This window comes from Astatotilapia calliptera, chromosome 1 (genome assembly GCF_964374335.1).
Source record: "Astatotilapia calliptera chromosome 1, fAstCal68.1, whole genome shotgun sequence".
Lineage (NCBI taxonomy): Eukaryota > Metazoa > Chordata > Actinopteri > Cichliformes > Cichlidae > Astatotilapia > Astatotilapia calliptera.
The window spans coordinates 33,245,933-33,267,983 of NC_137422.1; the positions used below are offsets into that span (position 1 = coordinate 33,245,933).

General features: G+C 40.1%; 1 protein-coding gene across 1 annotated transcript in view; it reads left to right on the plus strand.

Moving 5' to 3' along the window:
• wtip (WT1 interacting protein) overlaps positions 1-22,051 on the plus strand; it is a 36,491-nt gene that overhangs the window by 13,924 nt on the left and 516 nt on the right. Inside the window, exons 3-7 of the mRNA XM_026174046.2 lie at positions 15,389-15,456; positions 17,257-17,319; positions 17,835-17,965; positions 18,596-18,647; positions 19,508-19,576. Coding sequence (XP_026029831.1) covers positions 15,389-15,456; positions 17,257-17,319; positions 17,835-17,965; positions 18,596-18,647; positions 19,508-19,576 — 383 coding nt within the window. The remainder of the gene's footprint in view (positions 1-15,388; positions 15,457-17,256; positions 17,320-17,834; positions 17,966-18,595; positions 18,648-19,507; positions 19,577-22,051) is intronic.

Genomic DNA, 22,051 nt, shown 5'->3' on the forward strand with positions numbered 1-22,051 from the left:
TTCTGGACGCCCCTGACACTCGACTCCAGCCCTCTTCTCCCGTTTCCTGGGGAAACAAGAGGAAGATCTTGGGAGAAAGCTTTTTAGGCAGGTTCCATTCATATGTGTAACTATACATGGATACCGATCCTCCACCTCGCCCCCTCCGGCTCTGGAAGAGCTTCCTACAATTTAGATGTAACCAAAGCCACATACTTTCCTATTTATTGTGTGCTGGAAGAAAGAGGGGCCAGAAGCTGAGTGTCCAGTTGCAGAAGTTTGGGTGTTTAATGTGGAAAAGTGGCTTCTGGCTTGGTTAAGAGCTGTTTTAACAGCCTTGATAACTTTTTTTGTGGGTTCATTTAGGAGTCAGTGTTCATTGCCAAAACAAAGGAAGACACTGGTTGTTCTCGACATTTGGTCTTTCAAACAGACTTATTTGTAAGACAACCAGATAATTTCCTCTGAGGGCTAAAAATACCCTGAAAACATGCCTGGAGTACTTGTGGGGAGCAGGGTAGCTACATAATAAAGCAGTTATGTGGAGCGTAATTGCTTTTAGACAAAAAACAGCTCCCTGGAGAATTATTGTTGCGTTTATTGGAGAAATCATGTCCACGATTAGTTAACAAGTTGTCTTTTGTGCTTCATGGACCATCTCTCCTCTAAAGATGGTTTATTGGTAACATAAACTCTGATGTTTCATTTGACCTCATGTGAATGGGAATGTTTTCTTTTAAGCAGTGTTTTGAAGACCTCTGAGAAGTTTAGTTTCAAAGTGCCTGGTCTTGTCATAACACAATCCAGTGATTTATCGGGAATTTCGTGCTTATGTCCCCTGTTTGTTTTTCGGGTTCTTTTTCTTCTTTCTGGACTCTGAAGCTCCAGAGTGAGGTTGAGTTTGCTGAGACATTGCTCACTGGTAGCCTTGGGCTTTGTTTAACCATGCATAATTGAGCCCTCCTCTTGGCTTACTCCCATGGTTGCACCCTTTTTTCATGAAATGGCCAAGAATGCAAACCCCACCGCCGCCACCACCACTTCAGCCAACCTTCCCTGGAGGACCTCAGTCAGACAGTCACAAAGTGTACCAGACCTGCTTATCAGAGGGGGCAGGCCTGGCATTGGCACACGTACGCCAAAGTGGATGCAAATACATGTCCACAGGAGGACATCTTGGGTCTAATCGGTTTGAACTTTGACTTTTTAATATGAAATATCTTATTTTTCTTCCTCTAGTGTCCATCATGCTAAGTAGTAAAGTCAGTCAGTCTATGCCACAAGTTTCTGATGGCTAAAATATAACACACATATAATGTTATCACACTTGGTCTGTAAGTCAAATCAACTCAAGTAAAATCAGAAAAATTGTAAAACCTAAGGTTATGGTCTACATAATATCAGCACAGTAAAACTGACAAAAGCGTTTAACCATTGTCTTTAAGTAAACTTTAAACATGAGGTCTTATTCTATTTCTCACTTACTGAGTCTAATATTTAAAATTAGAAAATGCAAAACAGAAAAACCTGTAATCTTTTGTATTATCATTGCTCTTGCTATTTTTATATATTATTAGCTACCAGTTGTATATAAAAAGGCATTAACAAGTGTTATTTTAGCAATAATAAGCATCTGCCGAGGTATCTATGGTTATAAATAGTGCCACTGAGCAGTGAATTTATTCATATCTGCAGCTTTAATTGTTGGTCAGAGCATTAAACATTACCCTGAACTGACTGGATGAGTAATTGTTATGCTGTTGGACCTAGCAATGCTAACCTTAGCCACAGTTTGCAGGAAAAAAAAAAGTCACATTGTGTCCTTGCAAAATGGCACAAACATTTAAAATTCAAATTTTATTGAAAGATTTGTTTCTAATGACTGCTAAATGCAAATCTAATTATTATACAGTAAACTCTGTTTTTTGAGAGCTTTATTTTTCTTTCTAATTTTAGTTTACGATATTTATTTTCCCATTTATATTTGGCATGGAAAACAGGTGTCAAAACATCCCTAATGGACATATTTCTCAACGTAAACACAGGTTAATCGGGCTGAATGTAAAATTTCAGGATGGGCGCGAGACAGGGTGTCGATGAAAAGAAAAGAAGTAAACACTGCACTTCAGACTGGATGAGCAGACTGTCAACCGCAAAACGCCCGATGACTCATTTGTGTGCTACACTGAACTAAAAGGCAGCAGCTCAGGGGCTTGAATTTCTTTAATCGTTTACCGCCACAAGTTGCACCTGCAAGGCACTGGAAATCATTCAATTTTCTTTTTTGTTTTACTCCTGAGGTCGTACATGTCATATATATGCAAACTTGTAGTGTTATTAGAAGAAACTGGATGGATGGATAATGAGGATAAGGCAACTTCATTCATTAGTAATCATGCTGGGTAAATATTTCTTCATAGATGCAAGCAGGAGACAACTGTTCTCATTAGCAGGTGGTCAGCGAGCCGGCAGCTAACGAGCTTGTAGCAGCAGTATTGTGTTTGTGACACCCTCGGTGGAACCCTTTCTGCTTTGTTTGGGCTTGCATTTAAGATCCTTCTTTTATTATAATGAATAACAGGAAGGCTGGATGCTGTGAGACATGTTGGAACAAGGATGTGTATCATAACTTTGCCCTCAATTTGGGCTGCAGCTGCCACTTTGATGTTATTTCTATTCTAGGCAAGTTAGAGGTTGATTCAGAAAAATGTGGAAAATTCTATTTAAATACTTCAGACAGGTGATCTGTTCATTGCCAGTCATGCATGAAAAATGTAACTATTTATTTTTAGATTTTTTTTCCTCAATATTGTTTTCATTTACACAGCGTTATAAACATTTTGTTGCACAGCAGATATCACCTGTTGCTCACAGTAGACCCGTGCTGTATTTTTTATATTTTATTTGCTGTATTATACCTTAACACAGCAAATAAAATATATGTATGGATCTCTTTTTAAGATATATCAAATAAAGATATACATATTACTTTGTCTGCTTTTACGTTATGAAAGCACAGAAAATGCTAAATGAAAAATAATGATACATCACAGACTAGAGCACCCCACCCTCCACCACCTCAAATGAAAATAGGTGCCATTAAAAACAAAATCACACAGCTTATTATTTTTTTTTTTTTTTTTTTTTACAACTTTATTTATAGTTTTCCAACAAAACAGTCCAGAATTTCTTACAAAAGTTGCAAACCCTACCCCCCACCCCCATCCAGGTGGCATCCCCACAACCAGGAAGCACAATACACACAACACAAAAAAAAAAAAAAAAAAAGGGGAGAAACACTCAAACCAATCTGTGACAGTCATTATAGCACCAACAGCCGGACCCCGGCACATGAGAGAAGAAACAAAGAAGAAAAAGGGAATAAAGAAATCCCAACAGTCAAAGTACGGGCATTGAGGAGACTATGGACAGCAGTCCGAGAAGAGAGCAAGAGCATAAATTACCAACAAGTAAAGAACAATAAATCAGGCAAAAGACAGACTCTTGACATGAGTTATGAACCGTGACCAGGTTTTGTCATATTTACTCTCCAAGCCGCGCACGGTATACCTAATTTTTTCCAGAGCTAATCCCAACATCACCTCTCTAATCCAATGGACGTAGGAAGGAGGGTTCGACGCCTTCCAGCTCAGCAGTATCAGACGGCGGGCATGCAACGAGGCAAAGGCTATTGCGTTTTTGTGGAGGGGAGAGAGTCTCAGCTCTTCCCGAGGTACACCGAAGATAGCTATCAAAGAGTCAGGCCGCAGTGTTTCACCCGATATAGCTGACAGTGATTGAAAAATTGATGTCCAGAAACCATACAGGGAGGGACATGACCAAAACATGTGCCCCAAAGAAACAGGAGAGTAATCACATCTAGGACAATTCGGTGCAACATCAGGGTACAGTTTAGACAGTCTGTCATTAGAATAGTGGAGCCTGTGGACGACCTTAAATTGAATCAGGCCATGTCTAATACAGAGAGAAGACGTATGTATACGCTGTATGGCTTTCTTCCAGATGTCTTCTGACATGAGTTCTCCAACCTCCCCTTCCCACGCCGCCTTAGGTTTGTCCCATGTATGAGGGCAGCTTTCAAGAATCAATGCATAAATCTTCGATATTGCTCTTTTAGTGGGCTGACTCACATTAAGAACTAGATACAGTAGGTCCTTAGAGGGCAGAGACGGGTACCCTGGGAGAAATTTAGAGGCAAAACTCCGAGCCTGAAGGTATCTGAAGTAGTGAGACTTTGGTAAGTTATGGTCTTCACACAAATATTTAAATGAGACAAAGCCATCCTCAGTGAAGAGATCTTGAAAGAAAACCAGACCGTTTCTGTGCCAGACTGCAAATGAATGATCTATTTGAGATGGTGTAAAAAGATGGTTGAACATTATCGGAGAAAAGCTACAAGTATTTGTCAAGTTAAAATGTTTCCTGAATTGGCCCCAGATCTTAATTGAATTTTGAACCACCAAATTGGAGTTCAGCCCAGATGCTTTGACATTCAGTGGGAGAGGGGCAGTTAAGATCGAAATCGGAGAGATTGGGAGTGTAGCTCTCAGTTCCATATCTGCCCAGACTGGACCCTCCCCATCCGCAAACATGGTTATCCAATATGTCAGCTTGACAATGTTAGCAGCCCAATAATAGAATAAGAAATTAGGTAAGCCCAAACCACCATCAGCTTTAGCTCTCTCCAGGCTTGCTCTCCTTATGCGTGCAGGTTTTTTGTTCCATATGAACAAAGAGACAAAGCGATCCAGCTGGGCAAAATAGGATTTGGGGAGAAAGATGGGGATCATTTGGAATAGATAAAGAAACCTGGGCATTACAGTCATCTTCACCACATTTATCCGTCCTGCCAGCGAAAGTGGAAGTTTTGACCACCTACCCAGATCAGATTTAGTACTGTCCAGAATAGACCTGTAGTTATACTGGAAAATAGTCTTAATCGAGCCAGCTATTTCCAGTCCCAAATATGTGAATTTGTCATTTTCAATTTTAAAAGGCAAATCGTCATAAGTGGTCTGTTTTGCCAGATTGTTCAATGGAAACAGTAAAGATTTTGATAAATTAACCTTATACCCCGATATGTTGCTGAACTCCCGCAGCCAGCGGAAAAGGTGGGGCATACTCCCAATTGGGTCTGATATCTGCAAAAGGAGATCATCAGCATAAAGCAGAGTTTTATGAGTTACCTCACCCCTGGATATACCTTTAATCCTCTCATCAGATCTGATAGCAATTGCCAGCGGTTCGATCGCAATGTCAAACAGGAAGGGTGACAGGCAACAGCCCTGCCTCGTCCCCCTGTAGAGCGAAAAATATTCCGAAATCAGACCATTTGTCCTGACTGCAGCCATAGGCGTTGAATATAGGACTTTAATCCATCTACAAAAAGTAGGTCCCATGCCGAATTTCTCCAGAACTGTGAAAAGGTAGGACCATTCGATTCTATCAAACGCCTTTTCAGCGTCAAGGCTCAGAATAACTTCCGGTTGTATTGTCGAATGGGGGGAGAATACCACATTAAACAGTCGTCTCACATTAAAAAATGACTGCCGTCCGGGAATGAAGCCCGTTTGGTCCTCATTAATAATGGTGGAAATAATAGGGTCCAACCGTAGTGCAAGAGTTTTGGTTAAAATCTTATAGTCACAGCACAAAAGACTTATTGGCCTGTATGAGCTACACTGTACAGGATCTTTATCTTTCTTTAGTAAGACTGAGATCGTGGCCTGGGTAAGCGTCTGCGGCAGATTGCCAGTAGCAAAAGATTCAGCATAAACTGATTCTAAAATAGGTGTGAGCTTCGAAGAGAATTCCTTGTAAAACTCCATGGGGAAACCGTCCGGACCTGGCGACCTTCCAGTCTGAGATAATTTAATAGCGTTCGTTATCTCTTCAATCGACAACGGCTGTTCCAAAGGCGACTGAGCGTCCGGAGAGAGCTTGGGAAGATCCAGCGAGTCAAGAAACGAGTAGATCTCGGATGAATTACTGCCCACCTCTGATTGATATAGGGTAGAGTAAAAATATTTGAACTGGTCATTAATGACTCGGGGGTCGTGAGATATCGAATCAGCACCTATTTCAATTCCCGAAATCACGCGCTCAGCTGACCGCTGCTTGAGCTGAAGTGCAAGGAGCCTCCCCGCTTTATCTCCATGCTCATAATATACCTGCCTGGATTTAAAAATATTTCTTTCGGCTCTCCATGTCATAAGCGTGTCAAATTCAGTTTGCAACAGTAATTTCTCCTTAAAAAGATCTGGCGTAGGTGAAAGAGCGTAACGCCTATCCATATCCGCAATCTTGTCAGCCAGTTCTTTAAGTTGTTTAGAGCGCTCCTTGTCTCTGTGTGCCACATAAGAAATAACTTGGCCCCTAATATAGGCTTTCATAGACTCCCACAAGACTCCCCTCGACACATCCTGGGTGTCATTAATTTCTAGAAAGAAGTCAATCTGATTGCTGAGAAACGTTTTAAAGCGTTCACATAAAAGTAATAGGGGGTCTAGCCGCCACGTTCGTTGGGGCGCTACATTACCTGGAAAAACCAGACCCATCTGCACAGGGCTATGATCTGACAACACTATACTGTGGTATTTGGTGCTGGAAATCAAGGGAAGTAGCTGGTTATCGACAATGAAGTAATCAATCCTGGAGTAACTATGATGTACAGGGGAAAAAAAGGAAAATTGCTTCGTAGATGGGTTTGTTGCACGCCAAGGGTCCGATAAGCCGTAAGAACGAAGTACAGCTTATTATTTTTGACAGTAAACAGAACAGATTTCTCTTGTCTGCGTCAACTGTCTTATTTTGTGGACAGACTCAGTTGTCCGCTTGCTGGAGGCTAAAAATGTGCTCATTCTTTGACACAATCGTACTAACGAAAAGGACAAATATTATCTGACTCTACCAACCAAAGCTCTTCTGCATACTTTGGTATTTGAATACTGCTACCTTCCTATCAGCTAAAAGCAGTCTAGCCATTCTTCTGTGACCCCTGACATCAACATTTAGACCAGCACTCTCTGAAATAGTGAAATAGATTTTGAATAATAGTTGAAAATCATTGAAATCATCTTCCTTTTCTATTCTGATGCTCAGAACTCATTTGAACTTCAGCAGTCTTGCCTTGACCTTATCTACATACCTAAAGATGCTGACTTGCTGCCACGTGATTAGCTGCTGAGATAGGCGCATTAAGAAGCAGTTAAATACCTGACTAAGTGGCCAGTGAATGTGCAACATTCAGATTGATTGTAGGCCAGAGACATGGAAAAGTCAACATTTTTCAATGGAAACTCATTTGCTTTTGGAACAAGGACTCAAACTTATTTTATAGACACAACGAACAACATTTGGTTTATCATTGTGTGGCCTTCGCTTGCTGTATCTCATTCATTCTTGCTTTAAACTGGAGGATATTATTAGGAGTTTCTTTTTACAAAAAAAAGCTTCTTTTTTTTTTGCACATACTCATATCTCTCCCATCCACACATCATCTTTTTCTGCACAGCTGAAGACATGCAATCCTTAGCTGTTATCCTGCAGTTCTGTTGCCTTTCGTCTGCAGTTATACATTACAACTCAAAGGGTAGACCAGCAATTTGAAGATCTTTATCTCTCGTTTTGTCCACACAGAAAGCAATGAAATGTCTTGCAAAGATCTGACACTATTGCAATGTTCCTCTTTTTGGAGGTGAAACCTGTCTCTTTGCCAGATGTTTTGCCCTGAACTTTTGCGCATACCCTAGAAGTCGGAGCTTGCATCATTTCTGACTTCTGGATGACTCAAAACTGGGAGTAAATCTGTGAGAACAGTAATCAGAGCATAACATCAAGACAGTGCATGTGTCTGTCCTGGTTTTAGTATTGTGTGGCTCAAAGGGTGTGGTGGCAATTGGTCAAAACAATGTGATGCAACCATATTTTTTTGTTACATGTTTTGTTTTTGTAAATTAAATCCTAATATTTAATTAATCTGTTATTCAGCACTAAGTTTAGCAAGTATCTGTGCCTATGATGTAGTTAAGGAATGCAGTGACCAACGTTACTCCCCTTTATTGATAAGCTTTGCTTCAGAAAATACATAACAGAGCAAAACACTAAAGTTTGAGTCCATTTTTATCCACAGTCTATATGATGTTAATCTCCACTGTTCAGAGGTGGATAATATGCTTACAGCAGACTTTGCTGTAGCCTCCGTGACTGGGGTTTCTCTCAGAATACCAAAAACATGAAGGTCTGCAGAGGCTTGTGATTGCATTGTATGAAAAAATCAGTTTGAAGTTCCTTTGTGAGCCAATCACCATATTTATCTGTTCCTGCAGCCAGGCAAACGCTCTCGTGGTTTCTCTGCCAGAGAGAGAACAGAGTGACGCCTTCTGCCAGCACATTCCTCTCTGTTAGGCTGGTTTATTGTCAGTGACAAAGCGCGGAATTAAATTAAAATACAGCTAACAAAATTTTCTGTTGTCTTTTGATGTGAATGTAAAACAATAAGCTTCTGTATGTACTGAAGCTCTCTCCTTGTAACTGCAGGCAGGTCCGTGCTGTCATGTGAACTGTTTATTCTGGCTAATTGACCTGATTGAGGAGCCAAACTCGGCGGTGTGATTGGTTTTCAGATGCTCATCAGTACCACCAAAAATGTCCAACCTGAGGATGTGTGACGGGTTCACTTTACCCTTTTTTGTAAAGCTCAAATTTGTTTGGCCACTGATAAAATTTGACTAACTCATAAAATCTTAGAGGAAGTAATAATACAACTATTAACCTTGGGAAGTCATTGGTTTTCAGATGCTATTTATATTTGATTAACTGCTAGCAAGAGCAGTGTAAGAGCGAATTTTCTAAGTGCACTTTTAGTAAGCACGTTTTGCCACGGGATAAACTTCCTCTCAGAGGGGAACAGTTATCTCGTGTTGAAACACACCAGCAGGCGTGTCACCAGTAGGAAGTTGACAAATACTTCTTGTTGGAATGTGACCTGATATGATCCACTTCTGTGTCAGCATTTGCTTTAGGGATGTAGATGTTTCAGCTTTTCTATCTGGTCAAAAGGTCAGCTCAGTAGATCAGCAATTCAAAGGTTAATGGTAAAAGATTATATTGTGCGTTGTCTGTTTTATGCTGACAATTTATTTTACCGTATTAGACCCAATCACCAAGCTAAAGGGTTTAAGCTGATTGATATCTGCTTAATTGTTCTTACTGGCTTATGTTTGACTTCTGACGTCAATGCAAACGCAGATAACAACAGTTTCACAAGTTCAAGGCAGCAGCGGCTTGAGAATGCAGGTGCCACTGTTACTCCACCAGGTACAAAACCTAAGTATATGATGGGAAACGGGATTCTATGTGATATGATATGTGACAGATCATTAAGGAACACGATTGTCTTCTTCATATCGTTTTGCAATTGGTTTATATCTAAAGATCTTTAGATAGAAAGAGACAGGGCCAGCAATCAAGTCTGGGGAGATCGTCATGGAAAATGTTTTAATAATATTTCATCAGTTTTTAGAGTGTAAGGCTGCAAAATCAATGGATCAGTTTCAACTGACAGTCCAAAAAGCGTTATGAATTCATGTTCACTCGCTGCAAAGTTTTGAAGTTCATTTTAGTTCATATGTATTTCGTCATTTAAAGATTATGGACACTCAAATGGACAAATTAAAAGGACACACTGTTTTTTTCTTCTTCTTTCTTTGCTTAAAGTTTGTGATTATAAGTGTTTGTAACCTCAGTAGTCATGATTCATGATTTCTGCCAAAGCTGGAAAGCCCTACTATGAACCATTAAAAAAAATAGAGGCTTGGTTTTCATTTTTTTCTACTAAAGAAATTATTTTGTGTCAAACTCTGAAATGTTCCCCTTTCTCTTCGCAGCATGTGGCTGCTATAAGCTCAGCTGATGCAACTGAGCTGCTGCAAAGAGAGCAACACCTTTTAGGCTGCAGTTAAAAAGTCTGCTATTGAGGTCTTAATTCAGACTTCCATTGTTAATGGACTGGACTGGAAAATGTCAGTCAAACTAAAGAAACGTAAAGCATGCTTCATTTCTCTACCCATAGTTTAATTCATCATATTTATGAAAACTTTATTATTTCCTTCCTTTAAATCTTCAGCTTCATATTCAGTGCACTAATCCAGGTAAAGCTATCAAGCCCAACAGTTGAAAAAGTCAGTAACTTACCATTGCTGCAACAGAAAATTAATGTGTGTGTGTGTGTGTGTGTGTGTGTGTGTGTGTGTGTGTGTGTGTGTGTGTGTGTGTGTGTGTGTGTGTGTGTGTGTGTGTGTGTGTGTGTGCTAGACATATACCATGACTAGAGAAGTAACACTTTTTCACTCTGTTTAATAAATGCCTGTCCTTAAAAAAATCAAAAGAGATAACACAAAGATTTTCAAAGTAAACCTATCATAATAATTCCTCAATGTTCATAAAGTACTATCCAAAGGGGGGACTCTCTGTGGCTTTGGAAGTCTTGGGTCGAGCTTCATGTGCATACCATGAGCTCAGGTTACACTGAATGAAATCCTGTCATCTTCACTTCTATTTGAACTCCAGCCATGAACTTAACCTTAAGGGTTGGATTTTTTGTCAGTTTTCTAGAGTTGCAGAGAATAGTCGACACATGTCCTGCATCCAAAATGTACAAAAGATCACAATTACATCTGTATCTTATCGGTAGGAAAAAATTATTCAGACCAGAAACAGCATGCAACTTAACAAAGTCACTGCAACGTGTTAAATCTTCTTTTTGTATTATGCAAAAATAAGATTCCTACATTCTCATTTTGGTAGTCATAGAAAAGGCCACATCTCCCACATGATCCAAGGATGAATCTCAGACACACTAACATTGTGTAGAAAAAATACACAGCTCTCATTTTAGGTGAAAGCGTCTAAACAACCTGGATGCCCAATGAAATGATTCCTATCCTTTCAGTGAAGACGAGTGACTCCTGCTGGGTTTTTTCTTTCTTTTTTGACTGAATAGGCTTAACCGAAACTGCCATACCAGAGGAAAATTTAGCCGAATGATACCTTCGCCATGGTGACACATCAGTCTTTATTTCCATGGCAACACCAGCATTCAAAATGCATGCACTAACAGATGAGCTGAGATTTGTAAATGACCAAAAATTGCACGCGGCCGTCATACGTGCAGAGGTCAGGAGCAGAAAGAGGGAGAGGAGAAAATCACTCATCATTATGTGTCATTATAAACCATACCAAACTCATATGCATGTGGTGTGCTGACGTTCATGGATTTTAAATGCTATTGAAAATTAGCTCTGTGCTGTTAGGCATGTTGCATACCTGTCCCTATAAAATATAAACTATGAAATTAAGTAAATACTATGACTGTGTAAATAACCTAACAAAATCAGTTGTAAACCTCTAGTTTCAAATGCTGTGATGTCAAAATAATGCGAGTATGGTTTGAAATTAAAGTGCCCTGTGTCAACTTTTGACTTAAAATTGAATCAATTGAAAATTGACTCCAGTTAACTAAATGTTTTTCTTTTTTTTAAAAAGTGATGGAAAAATCTGAAGTCTGTCAGTCTTTTTGATGGATTAGATGGTGGATTCATCAAAATATTAAATAAACACACCAGTTGCTGTCTTCTATATATACAACCTAAAATTAAACATACACGGTTGAATCCTCCAGTGAGGTGTCGGAGCGTGATTACGACTGAGTCATGGGTGCAGCTGGTTCCTCATGCAGAAGGAGCAGATTAGGCAGGCAAAATGAACCTAAGCGCTTGCAGCATTGGAAAGTTTAATCATAAAAAACTTTTGTTAAATTACAATCACTTTCCTGCTGGAAACATGATGCTGGTTATTTCAGTTTTGGGTGTAGCAGCAGAGCGAGGTTGGACAGAGTTTGCCCTTCAGAATAAAATAAAATCGGACACAAAAAGCTTTCGCCTCTGCAGCAGCCCTCTTTGATGCATTTGATTACACTCAATCAAGCACCCAGCTCAAGTCACCTTATATTTGCTAGTTTAGACACAAGGTTGTTTTAGTGCCTCCGCTTGAACTGTCGAATCTGTTTCTTTTGCTGCTGACATGTGGAGTGACCTTACAGCAGATTTTTTACATTTCTATTCTTTTTTGTGATGTACCATTATTTGTCCCTTATGCATTGATGTCCCCATCAATGGATACTCTTTTTATTTGTAGGTAGGTAATGAGAAAATAAGTTAGGAAACTTCACAACCCTGTCCATCAAAATGAAAGGCGATGACAAAGTCTAACACAACCTCTGGTTGGAACTTCTAAAAGTAATAACTAAGACAAGCAAGCAGAGTGAGACATGAAAATGAGAAAAGGGTTTTAAAGTAAATCCCAAACTGCACATCTAGCTAGTCTATGATGCCAGGATGGGTAAAATATGCTCAAGTTTACATGCAGTCAGGGGCCTAATGGGAGCAATTTGACTGAGCTATAATCATGGATCAGGCTCTGTAAAACCTGCAGGTAGATTGCAAAATATAAATAGAGCTACTGATTCAATGCCTTGCAGGACTGTGAGGACATTCGGCCCCTCTGCAGCAATGTCTGGTCACAAAAGGCCAAAGGAGCGAGAGGGAGGCATGGAGCCCTCCCCCTCTTTTTCTTGGTGATGGAAGTGGGCAGAGAGCGGGTGCTGGAGAGGTGCGGGGGGGATGAATGGGACCAGCTAGTGACCTCAGGCAGAAAGAATGTCCCCGTTTGCTCAGTCGGCCTGCTCCCCTAGCAGCGCTCCACACAGTCATCAGCACTGGGGCCTTTGTATTCACCTTCCAGACCCCAAACTCCAGAGCAGAGGCCACAGACCAGCACACAGCAACACCTCGCAGCCCCTGCTGCTGCACTGTTCACTATAATCTCACTGCTCCTGCCAGTTTAGCCCCTTCAAAGTCTCATCTATGAAGAGCTCTTCTTCAATCCTCCTTTTCTTTTTTGCTCCTCGCTACCAAAATGCTAATTGCTCCTCAGTCTCAAAGTCTTAAAAGTCTCACCTATTGTGTGGACAACATTCCTCTGCTGCTCCAGCCATTTATGTGGATGTTAATGTATTGCCATCTCCCAGCATTGTGACAGTGTGTGTGTGTGTGAGTGCATGTGAGTGCATGTGTATGAAATATAGCGACTGCATAAATTTAAGTTAAAAAAAAAAAGCAGCATATTTTTCATGCTGGGACACCCATAAAATCAGTGGTGGCTCAGGACGACAATTAAATCTGACTAATCCTGCAGATTTATGAGATCCATGGGTTTCGTCTGCCAGGCTTGGGTGAAGTCATCGTGCTGCCACAGAGACACCGCTGCTGTTAAATGAATTTGAATGGGCGAGCAGTGTGAGATGCATGGCAGGGGGCTGTAGAAGCCAGCCCGCAGCAGAATTTCCTTTTCAGTTTGGATTCAAACTTGGATTCTGATGAATGAAGTCTAACCCAGAGGAATTCAGTGTTCTCACTCTGCGCTAGAAGCTCGGTGTCCTGAACCCGGGCTCACAGTGTGGACATGTTTATGTGTTGTGGGCCTGTGACTTTTATTTATTATTATTAACCTTTATTTAACCAGGAAAAGTCCCATTGAGATTAAAAACCTCTTTTGCAAGGGAGTCCTGGCCAAGAGGCGACAACACGTTTTTTAGGGTTTTAAAGTTATTTAGAATAATGAAGCGGTGTTGAAAAGCTGGTTGTCGTTTTCTGTATGTGTCAGAATAAGGGACATCCTCCCTCCAGTCTGCTATTGTTGGTCTGTCTGTGAGCAGTGCACAATAGCAGGGAAGAGTGGAGATTTTTGGGGGAGGTTTGGCAAGCAGCCTGCTGTATTGATTGTGTATGGGTTGTGAATGGATTCTTGTCGGGATCAATGGTTGAGGTAATTAAACGGAGGCAGAAAGTTGCCTTTTTTTAGCGAACCATCTGCTCCGCACTCTGTGTGCTGTGGCCGTGGCAGATAAAAGAAAAGGATACAGTAGGATGTGTTTTTGCATGTAAAAGTTAACAGAAGTGTTATATCGCATGTTCTGTCTGAAATAATTGGTTAATTGTTTATTTTTTAGTTTTTTTAGTTTTTGGGGGGCAAAGAAGTGATAACCTAACAAATACAGTCTAAAAGTGCACATTTTCTCTTCCATATTTTTATTATTGATGTCTGCGGGAGGATTCGTATTTCAAGATACAATTTATTTTTCTAATACTGGACCTCGGTGCAGCTACTCAGTTCATTCTCTACCTGCGACATGCAATTTTAACTGCTCTTCACTAGAAGGCCGACATTCTTTCATTTAAGCTATCTTTCTTCTATTCCGAATTCAGCTTCCTTTTCATGTCCTTTACAAACAGTAGGTTTAAACAGTGGGTGGATGGTGCAGCTGTGACAGAAATCTGCAAACCAGCAATAAAGAAAATCGACTATTTTATCATCAGATTTTAAAAAGTGGAAAATTGGATAAGCTCATCTCTTTGCTTTCTCTAGTATTCTGGGATGGTTTTTACGGTTTTACACTAAACTTGGCTAAGGTTGGTGTGCAACAATGTTCAGTGCAATGGTTTTCACAATTTTTGTGTAAGCCAGAATTTAAAGGGATGACTATATTTATATGTTCAGAAAATAGCCTTTGTGTCCTCTGACATATCATTAGTTCTCCTTTTGATTCAGTTTGTAACATCTGGATGTCATCAGTCCACTGGCAGATACCTTGCCTTCACTGGAAAAGACACTTTTAAATCAGACACTTTTGAACGGTCTACCACTATTTTGATGTTGGCCTATTTCTCTCAGATGTTTCATTTGCAAAGTGCTTTTTTATTATTACCCAAACTGTACTGACAGATGACAGTGATGATGATCATTCAGTCCAGCTGAAGTCAAAAGACACATGGCTTTTGTGATAGTTGTCTTTCTTCTTCTTCTTTCAGTAGGTTAACCAAGACCTTTGCTGTATCACTTATTCGTAATTCCCAAAATGTAACAACTACACATAAAGTCTGGGGCTCACGTCAACTTTTTTTAGTTGTTTTTTTTGTTGTTAAAGGAAAGAACTGCTTAAAATGTACCGTTACAAAAAAAATAATTCATACCTTGATGTCCACTTGTGGTATACTGTAAAGTACAGTGTGCTATAATAATGTTTGGTTGTCAGAAAATCCCTCGTCACACTGTTTGGTTGTTGGTAGACAACAAAATAGCAAATGAATGCAAGGAGATGAGAAATAATATTCCCACTGTATATAAGCGGTTCTCTTGTTTACTGTAAGGGTCTGTGCCTTAAGATTTCTAGATCCAAAGTACAAAACTATGAGCATCCACATACTTTTGACTATATAGTCTATATACATCTTTGCATGTTGCATTTTTAATTTGCCGTTCATCTTTTCAGGGAGGAGGCTACGAGGGAAAGCGTTCTACAATGTCAATGGAAAGGTCTACTGTGAGGAGGACTTTCTGGTAAGTGCTCTCATGGTTATTGATTTTGTTCTGTGATGAGTGCATCACTGTGTGTTTGCCTCATGCTGGAGTCAGACGGGGATGCAGGTGGAGCAGAAAGAGCGAAGAATTAGGACCTCAGGCTACATTCTTGAACCCTCTGGAGGAAAAACACTGAACAGCTACAATTAGGGCTTTAGCACCACCCCTTCAATTCACACTAATAATTTCCCCAAGGAGCTCAATTACACTGCGAGCTGCTCCCCGGCACTTACAATTAGGAGGTGGAGAAGGAGGAGGAGGGTTGGACAGCTGCAGCTCTCAGACTCCTGGTCCATCTGCTGCAGGTTAACAGGCCAGACACTGGACCTGATCTCATGCTCCACTGAACACTGAGAATCGTGACCATCATATTTTGTTTACTCTAGCTGTATGTGATTTGAATAAAATGTAACTGATTTCAAACAAGGAAGGTGGCTGCAAACACTTCCTCTAACGCAGATGTTGAAATTGGTTTTGTTGTCCAGATTACACCATAACTGTTAGCCTCATGTGCTGACAGTACTTCCTGTTTATAGGCAGCTTTCCTGTAACCTGCTGGCCTGTTAGGAAACACTCAGATTCCTGTTTTGCAATTTACAATCAACACCTTTGAGATGTCGGGATGAGACTAATCTCCTTCCGCCTCCCTCCTACGGCTGATGCACAGCTAGTCTGGGCTGTCACCCTGGGGGTGCTTCATAGGTGGGGGGAGGTGCTGGCAGATGGTAGATTCAGAGCAGAGATGTCAGGGCAGGGGGCAGCCTGCCCATCATGACCTACCACCTCCACCTGGTAGCAGTGTCTCCATTAGCAGGCCCCTCTGTATCAATCAGGTCACGACCCAGAGGGGGTTGTGTGCTGCAGATGGTCGCTTTAATTATTCGCCTGGGCTTCAGGTTTGAAGGGAAGGAGCTACTGATGTGTTGGCGAGTGTTTTATTTCCTGTAGAAGACAGAGGGCACTAAACTCCCTCAACATGAAGGAATCTTTGACGAATTAGTTATAGCTGTAAAAAAAAGTAATGGAGGCTAAGAGAATGATGAGATGATTCTAAATAAAGCCTGGTCATCTCATTATAAAGTGTATCTATTATGCTTTTATTTATTTCCTTTCATAATTAAACTGTTACATTTAACATGGTCAAAGTTACAAATAATGAGGTCAACACATTAAGGTTGAATAGCTCAACAGCTCACGCTTCAAAACACTGAACACTGGCAGTTTTTTCAGCTCTTGGTTCTGTACAATGTCAGAGAGATGATATCCTTATATGGTCATTTGACACGCACAGCTCTGACTGAGAGCACAGAGGTCCCACAGAAATTGAATGTGCCACACGCTCAAAGCAAAACAAAACAAAAAAATAATAATAATACAGTCACTGGGAAACAAACAATTCTGCTTAGTTGCTAGGTGGTTGACATCCTATTTTTGCTCTGGTGTAAGTGAACCATTAGAAGATGCAGCCAGCCAAAGTGAGTGAAAGTGAGCGAAACTGTAACAGCTTTTTTGAGGCTACATTTACATTCAGTATGACACAAATAAGAATTGTTTTTAATTGTAATTCACGCAGAGTTCAAAAATAAAGATATAGAGGTGAAAAGGGCATAACTGATCTCATTTAACAAGCAATTCCCTCTGTAGATAAATACAAGATTGAAACATGTTTTCATGCAGAAAGTGTGAAGCATTGCTTTAGATTGCAAGGTCAGTCAGTGCAACAGTATCCAAAAAAGCAATACTCAGCATGATAATCTGCGTGTCTGGTTTCACCCACAGTACTCTGGTTTCCAGCAGACGGCTGAGAAGTGCTTTGTGTGTGGTCACCTCATCATGGAGATGGTAAGAGCCTTGAGCAACGAAGACCTTTTTTTCCTTATCAACCACGTTTTTAATAAAAATCATTAATCTGATTCAGCAATTAAGCATGCTGCTGTGTTTTCACAACCGTTAGAGGAGAACAGAGAATTTTTACTTTACATATTTAACAAAGAATTTTAAAGAAGATACAGATAAAAAAGATGTAGTGTTGTATAATCCAGTATTTTTCCAAGATATAATTTCCTTCACTCATACATATATCTATAGCTACATCAATTTTTCTCCAAGATAAAGTTATCATCTTTTTGTCCTGCAGGAGTCCAAAGTCAATTATATTTGAGACCTTCACTCCAGCAATCTCACATACTGTCTGAATAACCCTATTCCAATAAAAAATTGGACAGCCCTTTAGAGAGTGTAACCCTTTTTCTGCCTATTATGTCCTACTGCATGTCCATACCTGTTATTTAAGTCCTATATAAGAACTATTATTATCTTCTATTTTCTTCTCTATTTTTTTCTGTGTGGGAGTTTAGATCCTTCAGGCACTAGGCAAGTCCTACCATCCCGGCTGTTTCCGCTGTGTTGTGTGTAAGGAGGGTCTAGATGGAGTGCCTTTCACTGTGGACGTTGAGAACAACATCTACTGTGTCAAAGACTACCACACGTAAGAAGACGATCGTTTTGTAAACAAACAGCTCAGCACGTAAAAGTAATGTTTGGCACAAAGAAGCAGTCTGTCTCAGTCTGCCAGGTGTCACGGGGGTACGCCACACCCTCCTGTTTGTTTAATTATTGTCCTGGTATTTACAACCACAATTCCAAAAAAGTTGGGATGAAAACAGAAAGCCACGATTTGCAATTCTCATAAACTCATATTTAATTATCATGTCACATGTTTAAATTGAAATATTTAATTATTTCGTGATAAATATTACATCAATTTGAATTTAATGGCAAGAGCAATCATTTGTTGCGCCCATCCCATCTGTTGTTGGTACACAGTGATAAACATGGCCTCGTCCTAAGTTTTTTGAGATGTGTTGCTGCCAGCAAATGAAAAATGAGCCAATTTTTTTCCCTTAAAGTGGTAGATTTTCTCAGCTTGAGCCATTGATATGTTTTCTGTTCTATTGTGAGTAAAATATAGGTTTGTGAGATTTGTATTGCATTCTGTTTTTGTTTACATTTTAAACAGCATCCAAAAATTGGGTATGAATGTGTATTATATGTCTAAAAACAACTTTTAGATTTAGTTGAGTTAAACACAAGGTTGACGATTTTTTTTCCATTACAGGGTTTTTGCCCCCAAGTGTGCCTCATGTAACCAGCCCATCCTTCCAGCCCAGGTAACGAGCAAAACAATATTACATCTTGCCGTTTTTGAGTGTTACTGATGACTTTGGTTGGACTCAGAGACCAGAATTTGACATTAATCATGTGAACGTCGGGTGTATTTGCAAAAAGGCTCATTCATGTAACTAATTTTTTCCGAATCTATGTAAAAGAGGTGGCAAAATCTAATCTGGGATCAAGAACGGCAATAAGAGATGCTGCTACAACTCAGATACCAACCGGGAGCAGGTGTCCAAGCTCAGATTCACAAACATTTACAGCGTGATTTTTCCCCCCTGGGATCTTTGTCAGAGTGTTGAGGTTTTCTGTAACATCCCAACGTGTCTGAGGGAGAACATTCACCACAACTGACCCAAACTGCACCTTCACATAGAACAACCTAATTCTCACTCATCACTCACTTTCTCACCAGATTTGACTGTCTTCATTTACATCTGCATTCTCAAAAATTCAACTTGAAGAGTCGCCCTTCTGACACACTCAAGGAGATCCACTACACCCACTGCAGATTCAAACGAGCACAAAGTCAGAATATAACTTCCCAAAGCAATCGAAAAATAACAGCTCCACATAGCGGCGCCCTGTGAGGGAAGAATCGTCCGATTTTCTTTTTCATTGAATTTTTCATGGATTTTCTTTTTAATGATCTCTTACTAGCACACAATCACCAACAGGGAGATGCTTACAGAAAAAATGTACAAAAACCAAAGCAAACAAAAGCTTTTGCTTTGAAGGTGAAAATAAAAGCCAATATGTTTTAGATAAAAGTAGAATGAATGAATCAAAAATTAATAATAAAAGCTGCAGGGCTCAAACATCAAACTCATCACTTTCTGTGTGTTTGTCTCCACAGGGCTCTGAGGAAACTATTCGCGTTGTTTCTATGGACAAGGACTACCACGTGGAGTGCTACCATTGTGAGGTGAGTCACTTCGACTGCGTACACTGACTGTAGTCTCTCTTTCTCACACACACTTCACAAGGTATGAGTAAGAGTGATCTGCCATGCCTGGGATTTGATTAGAGTGAATTAAGCATCACTGTGCGTGATTCAACTTTTGAGGCGGTTGAAATTATAAAAACACACACAAGGACATATTTGCACACTACTTTAGCACACACACACACACACACTAACACACGTGCACATCTGCTTAGTCCCGTAAACACAGTGAACTGTGGTAAGATCTCCAAATCGTGGGATAAGAATAGACTCACTGTTTTCTACCAACGAGTGTGAATCACTGCTCTTGTGGAATGAATGAGACACAGACAGGGGAAAAAAAACATACTGATGGATATCAACCAAAGGTTACAGCTCAATATGTGACTCATTGACAAAGCGCATTGCAGCTCGGCTGGGGGCTTGCTGCTTAAACCCAGCTTCTGACATCTCAGTCATCCTGTCGCTCAACTTGGCTGCTAGATTTTTTTTTTAGTTCAAGTGTGCCATGAATGTTTAGTGAAACAAATAAACATTTCACGCCTCCCTGCAGCGATTGAGCAGGGTTTTTTTTCTAAATCGTGAGATCATTTTTACTATCCCCTGAGCAGGATACAACTTGCATATGTCTGAATGGCTGAGGTTCCGCTTCATAGAAATGCATCAGATCGTTATATAAGCAGCGGGTAATCATTCAGTGGAGCTCTGAATGGGGGGTGAGAGGGAGGCTTATGGACAGGAAGGGTAAAGTCTGCAGTTGAATCATTCTGAAGATGGTAAATAATTACATATTGAGGGGAAAAAAAATGTTTTTTCTGTAATGCTGTAACACGACAGTTGGATTTTTGAAAATACAGCGAGAATCACATTGATGCACAGTGAAAATTCATTTATAATATGTACATTTTTAAGCTGTTTATCCGGTTTTAAATCACCCGAGTGGTTAGCAGTCAGTTTATGTAATCCCTCCAACATGGTCAGGGTCCACATCGGGGTCTCGTCGTGTCAGCCATGCGCAGAATTCCTCTGCAGGCTCAGAGATCAGTGTGCTCATTCATCAAAGCATACAATTTGCACAGCCTCTATCCCCGTCTTTGGAGGCAGCTTTTCTCAAACCCACAGTTTCCTCTGGACATCTGAACTCTTCAAGGATAAACCCACTCACTGTCTATGATTTGTCTCAGAGTCAGCACCCTGTTTACAACGAGGGTCCAGAAAGACGCCCACACTGAAGTCACTGGCACAACTTGGTGTCACTAATTAGTTTTCTCATCTGTTCATTTTCTGCAAACAAGCCTGTTTCCCAAAATCTCAAATTATTTCTTTAAGGAAAGAAACTACAGGTAAAGACAGTAAAAATAATTAAAAACTAACTAATAACTTTACACTGAGCAAAGTACTTTTATATTGCAGGTGGCTTAATTTGTTGAAATCTGTTTTTGCTGTTATCAACAGGAAAAAAATACTTTCCCCCCCAAGTTTTTAAGAGTAAAATCTTCCATAAATGTGACTCTGAATGCTATTAAAACCTTCAGGATATAGACTGCTCCAAAAATTGAAAGTTTGGTAGCTATAGGTGGAGATTTTGGGCTTAAAATATAAGAAAGAAATCTGATTTTAAAGATATATGTTTGAAATTCAATATTTACTGGTTAAATATTGAAAGCTTATAATTATTACTTTAAAACCTCTCCAGTTACTTTGTATCGCAGGTCTACAGTTCACTATTTAAATATGCACAGCAGAAACCTGGATATTTGTTGTGAATCACTGGAACAGACAAGCTTAGAAATGAGTATATCAGAGGAACAGCTCAGGTCGAGATGGTTTGGACATGTGCAGAGAAGGGATGGTTGATATATCGGACAAAGGATTGAAGATGAAGTTATCAGGCAAGTGGAAAATAGGAAGATCACAGAGAAGGTTGTGGATCATAAACATCTACTATTTTACTTAAAAAGACAAAAGGTGTTTGCTTACTCGTGCCAAGTAGTGCATGCACCCAAGAGATCCATGTGACAGTGGAAACGTCAGATGAAATTAGACAGTCTTTAAGCTGCAAGCTCACTTCTGAAAAGGTCGATGGGTAATTTGGGGTTTTTGTTCTGATCTGCAAAATGTACAGCCAGTAGTCAAAGTAGCACCATGTGTGCTGCCTCCGGCGTGCTCTGCCCAGGCAGCTCTCTCATCTAAACCACATTGCCAGCTTCGGTCTTTGAAGTACACTCTTTCCTGCTGTTTCCTCCTTTTGAAATCATCCCAACACAATTCTGCTGAAAATGTCTGAAGTTCATGTGTAAAATCTCAAATTAGCAAAAGGTAAATGCCTGACTGTATGATTGTTCCACCAGTCTGAGACATTTTGGAAGCAAAATAGCATAAAACCTCAAAATTTACCAGTGCATGTAAAATACATGTTTTATAGTGTCTAAATGGATTTTTATTAATATGTGT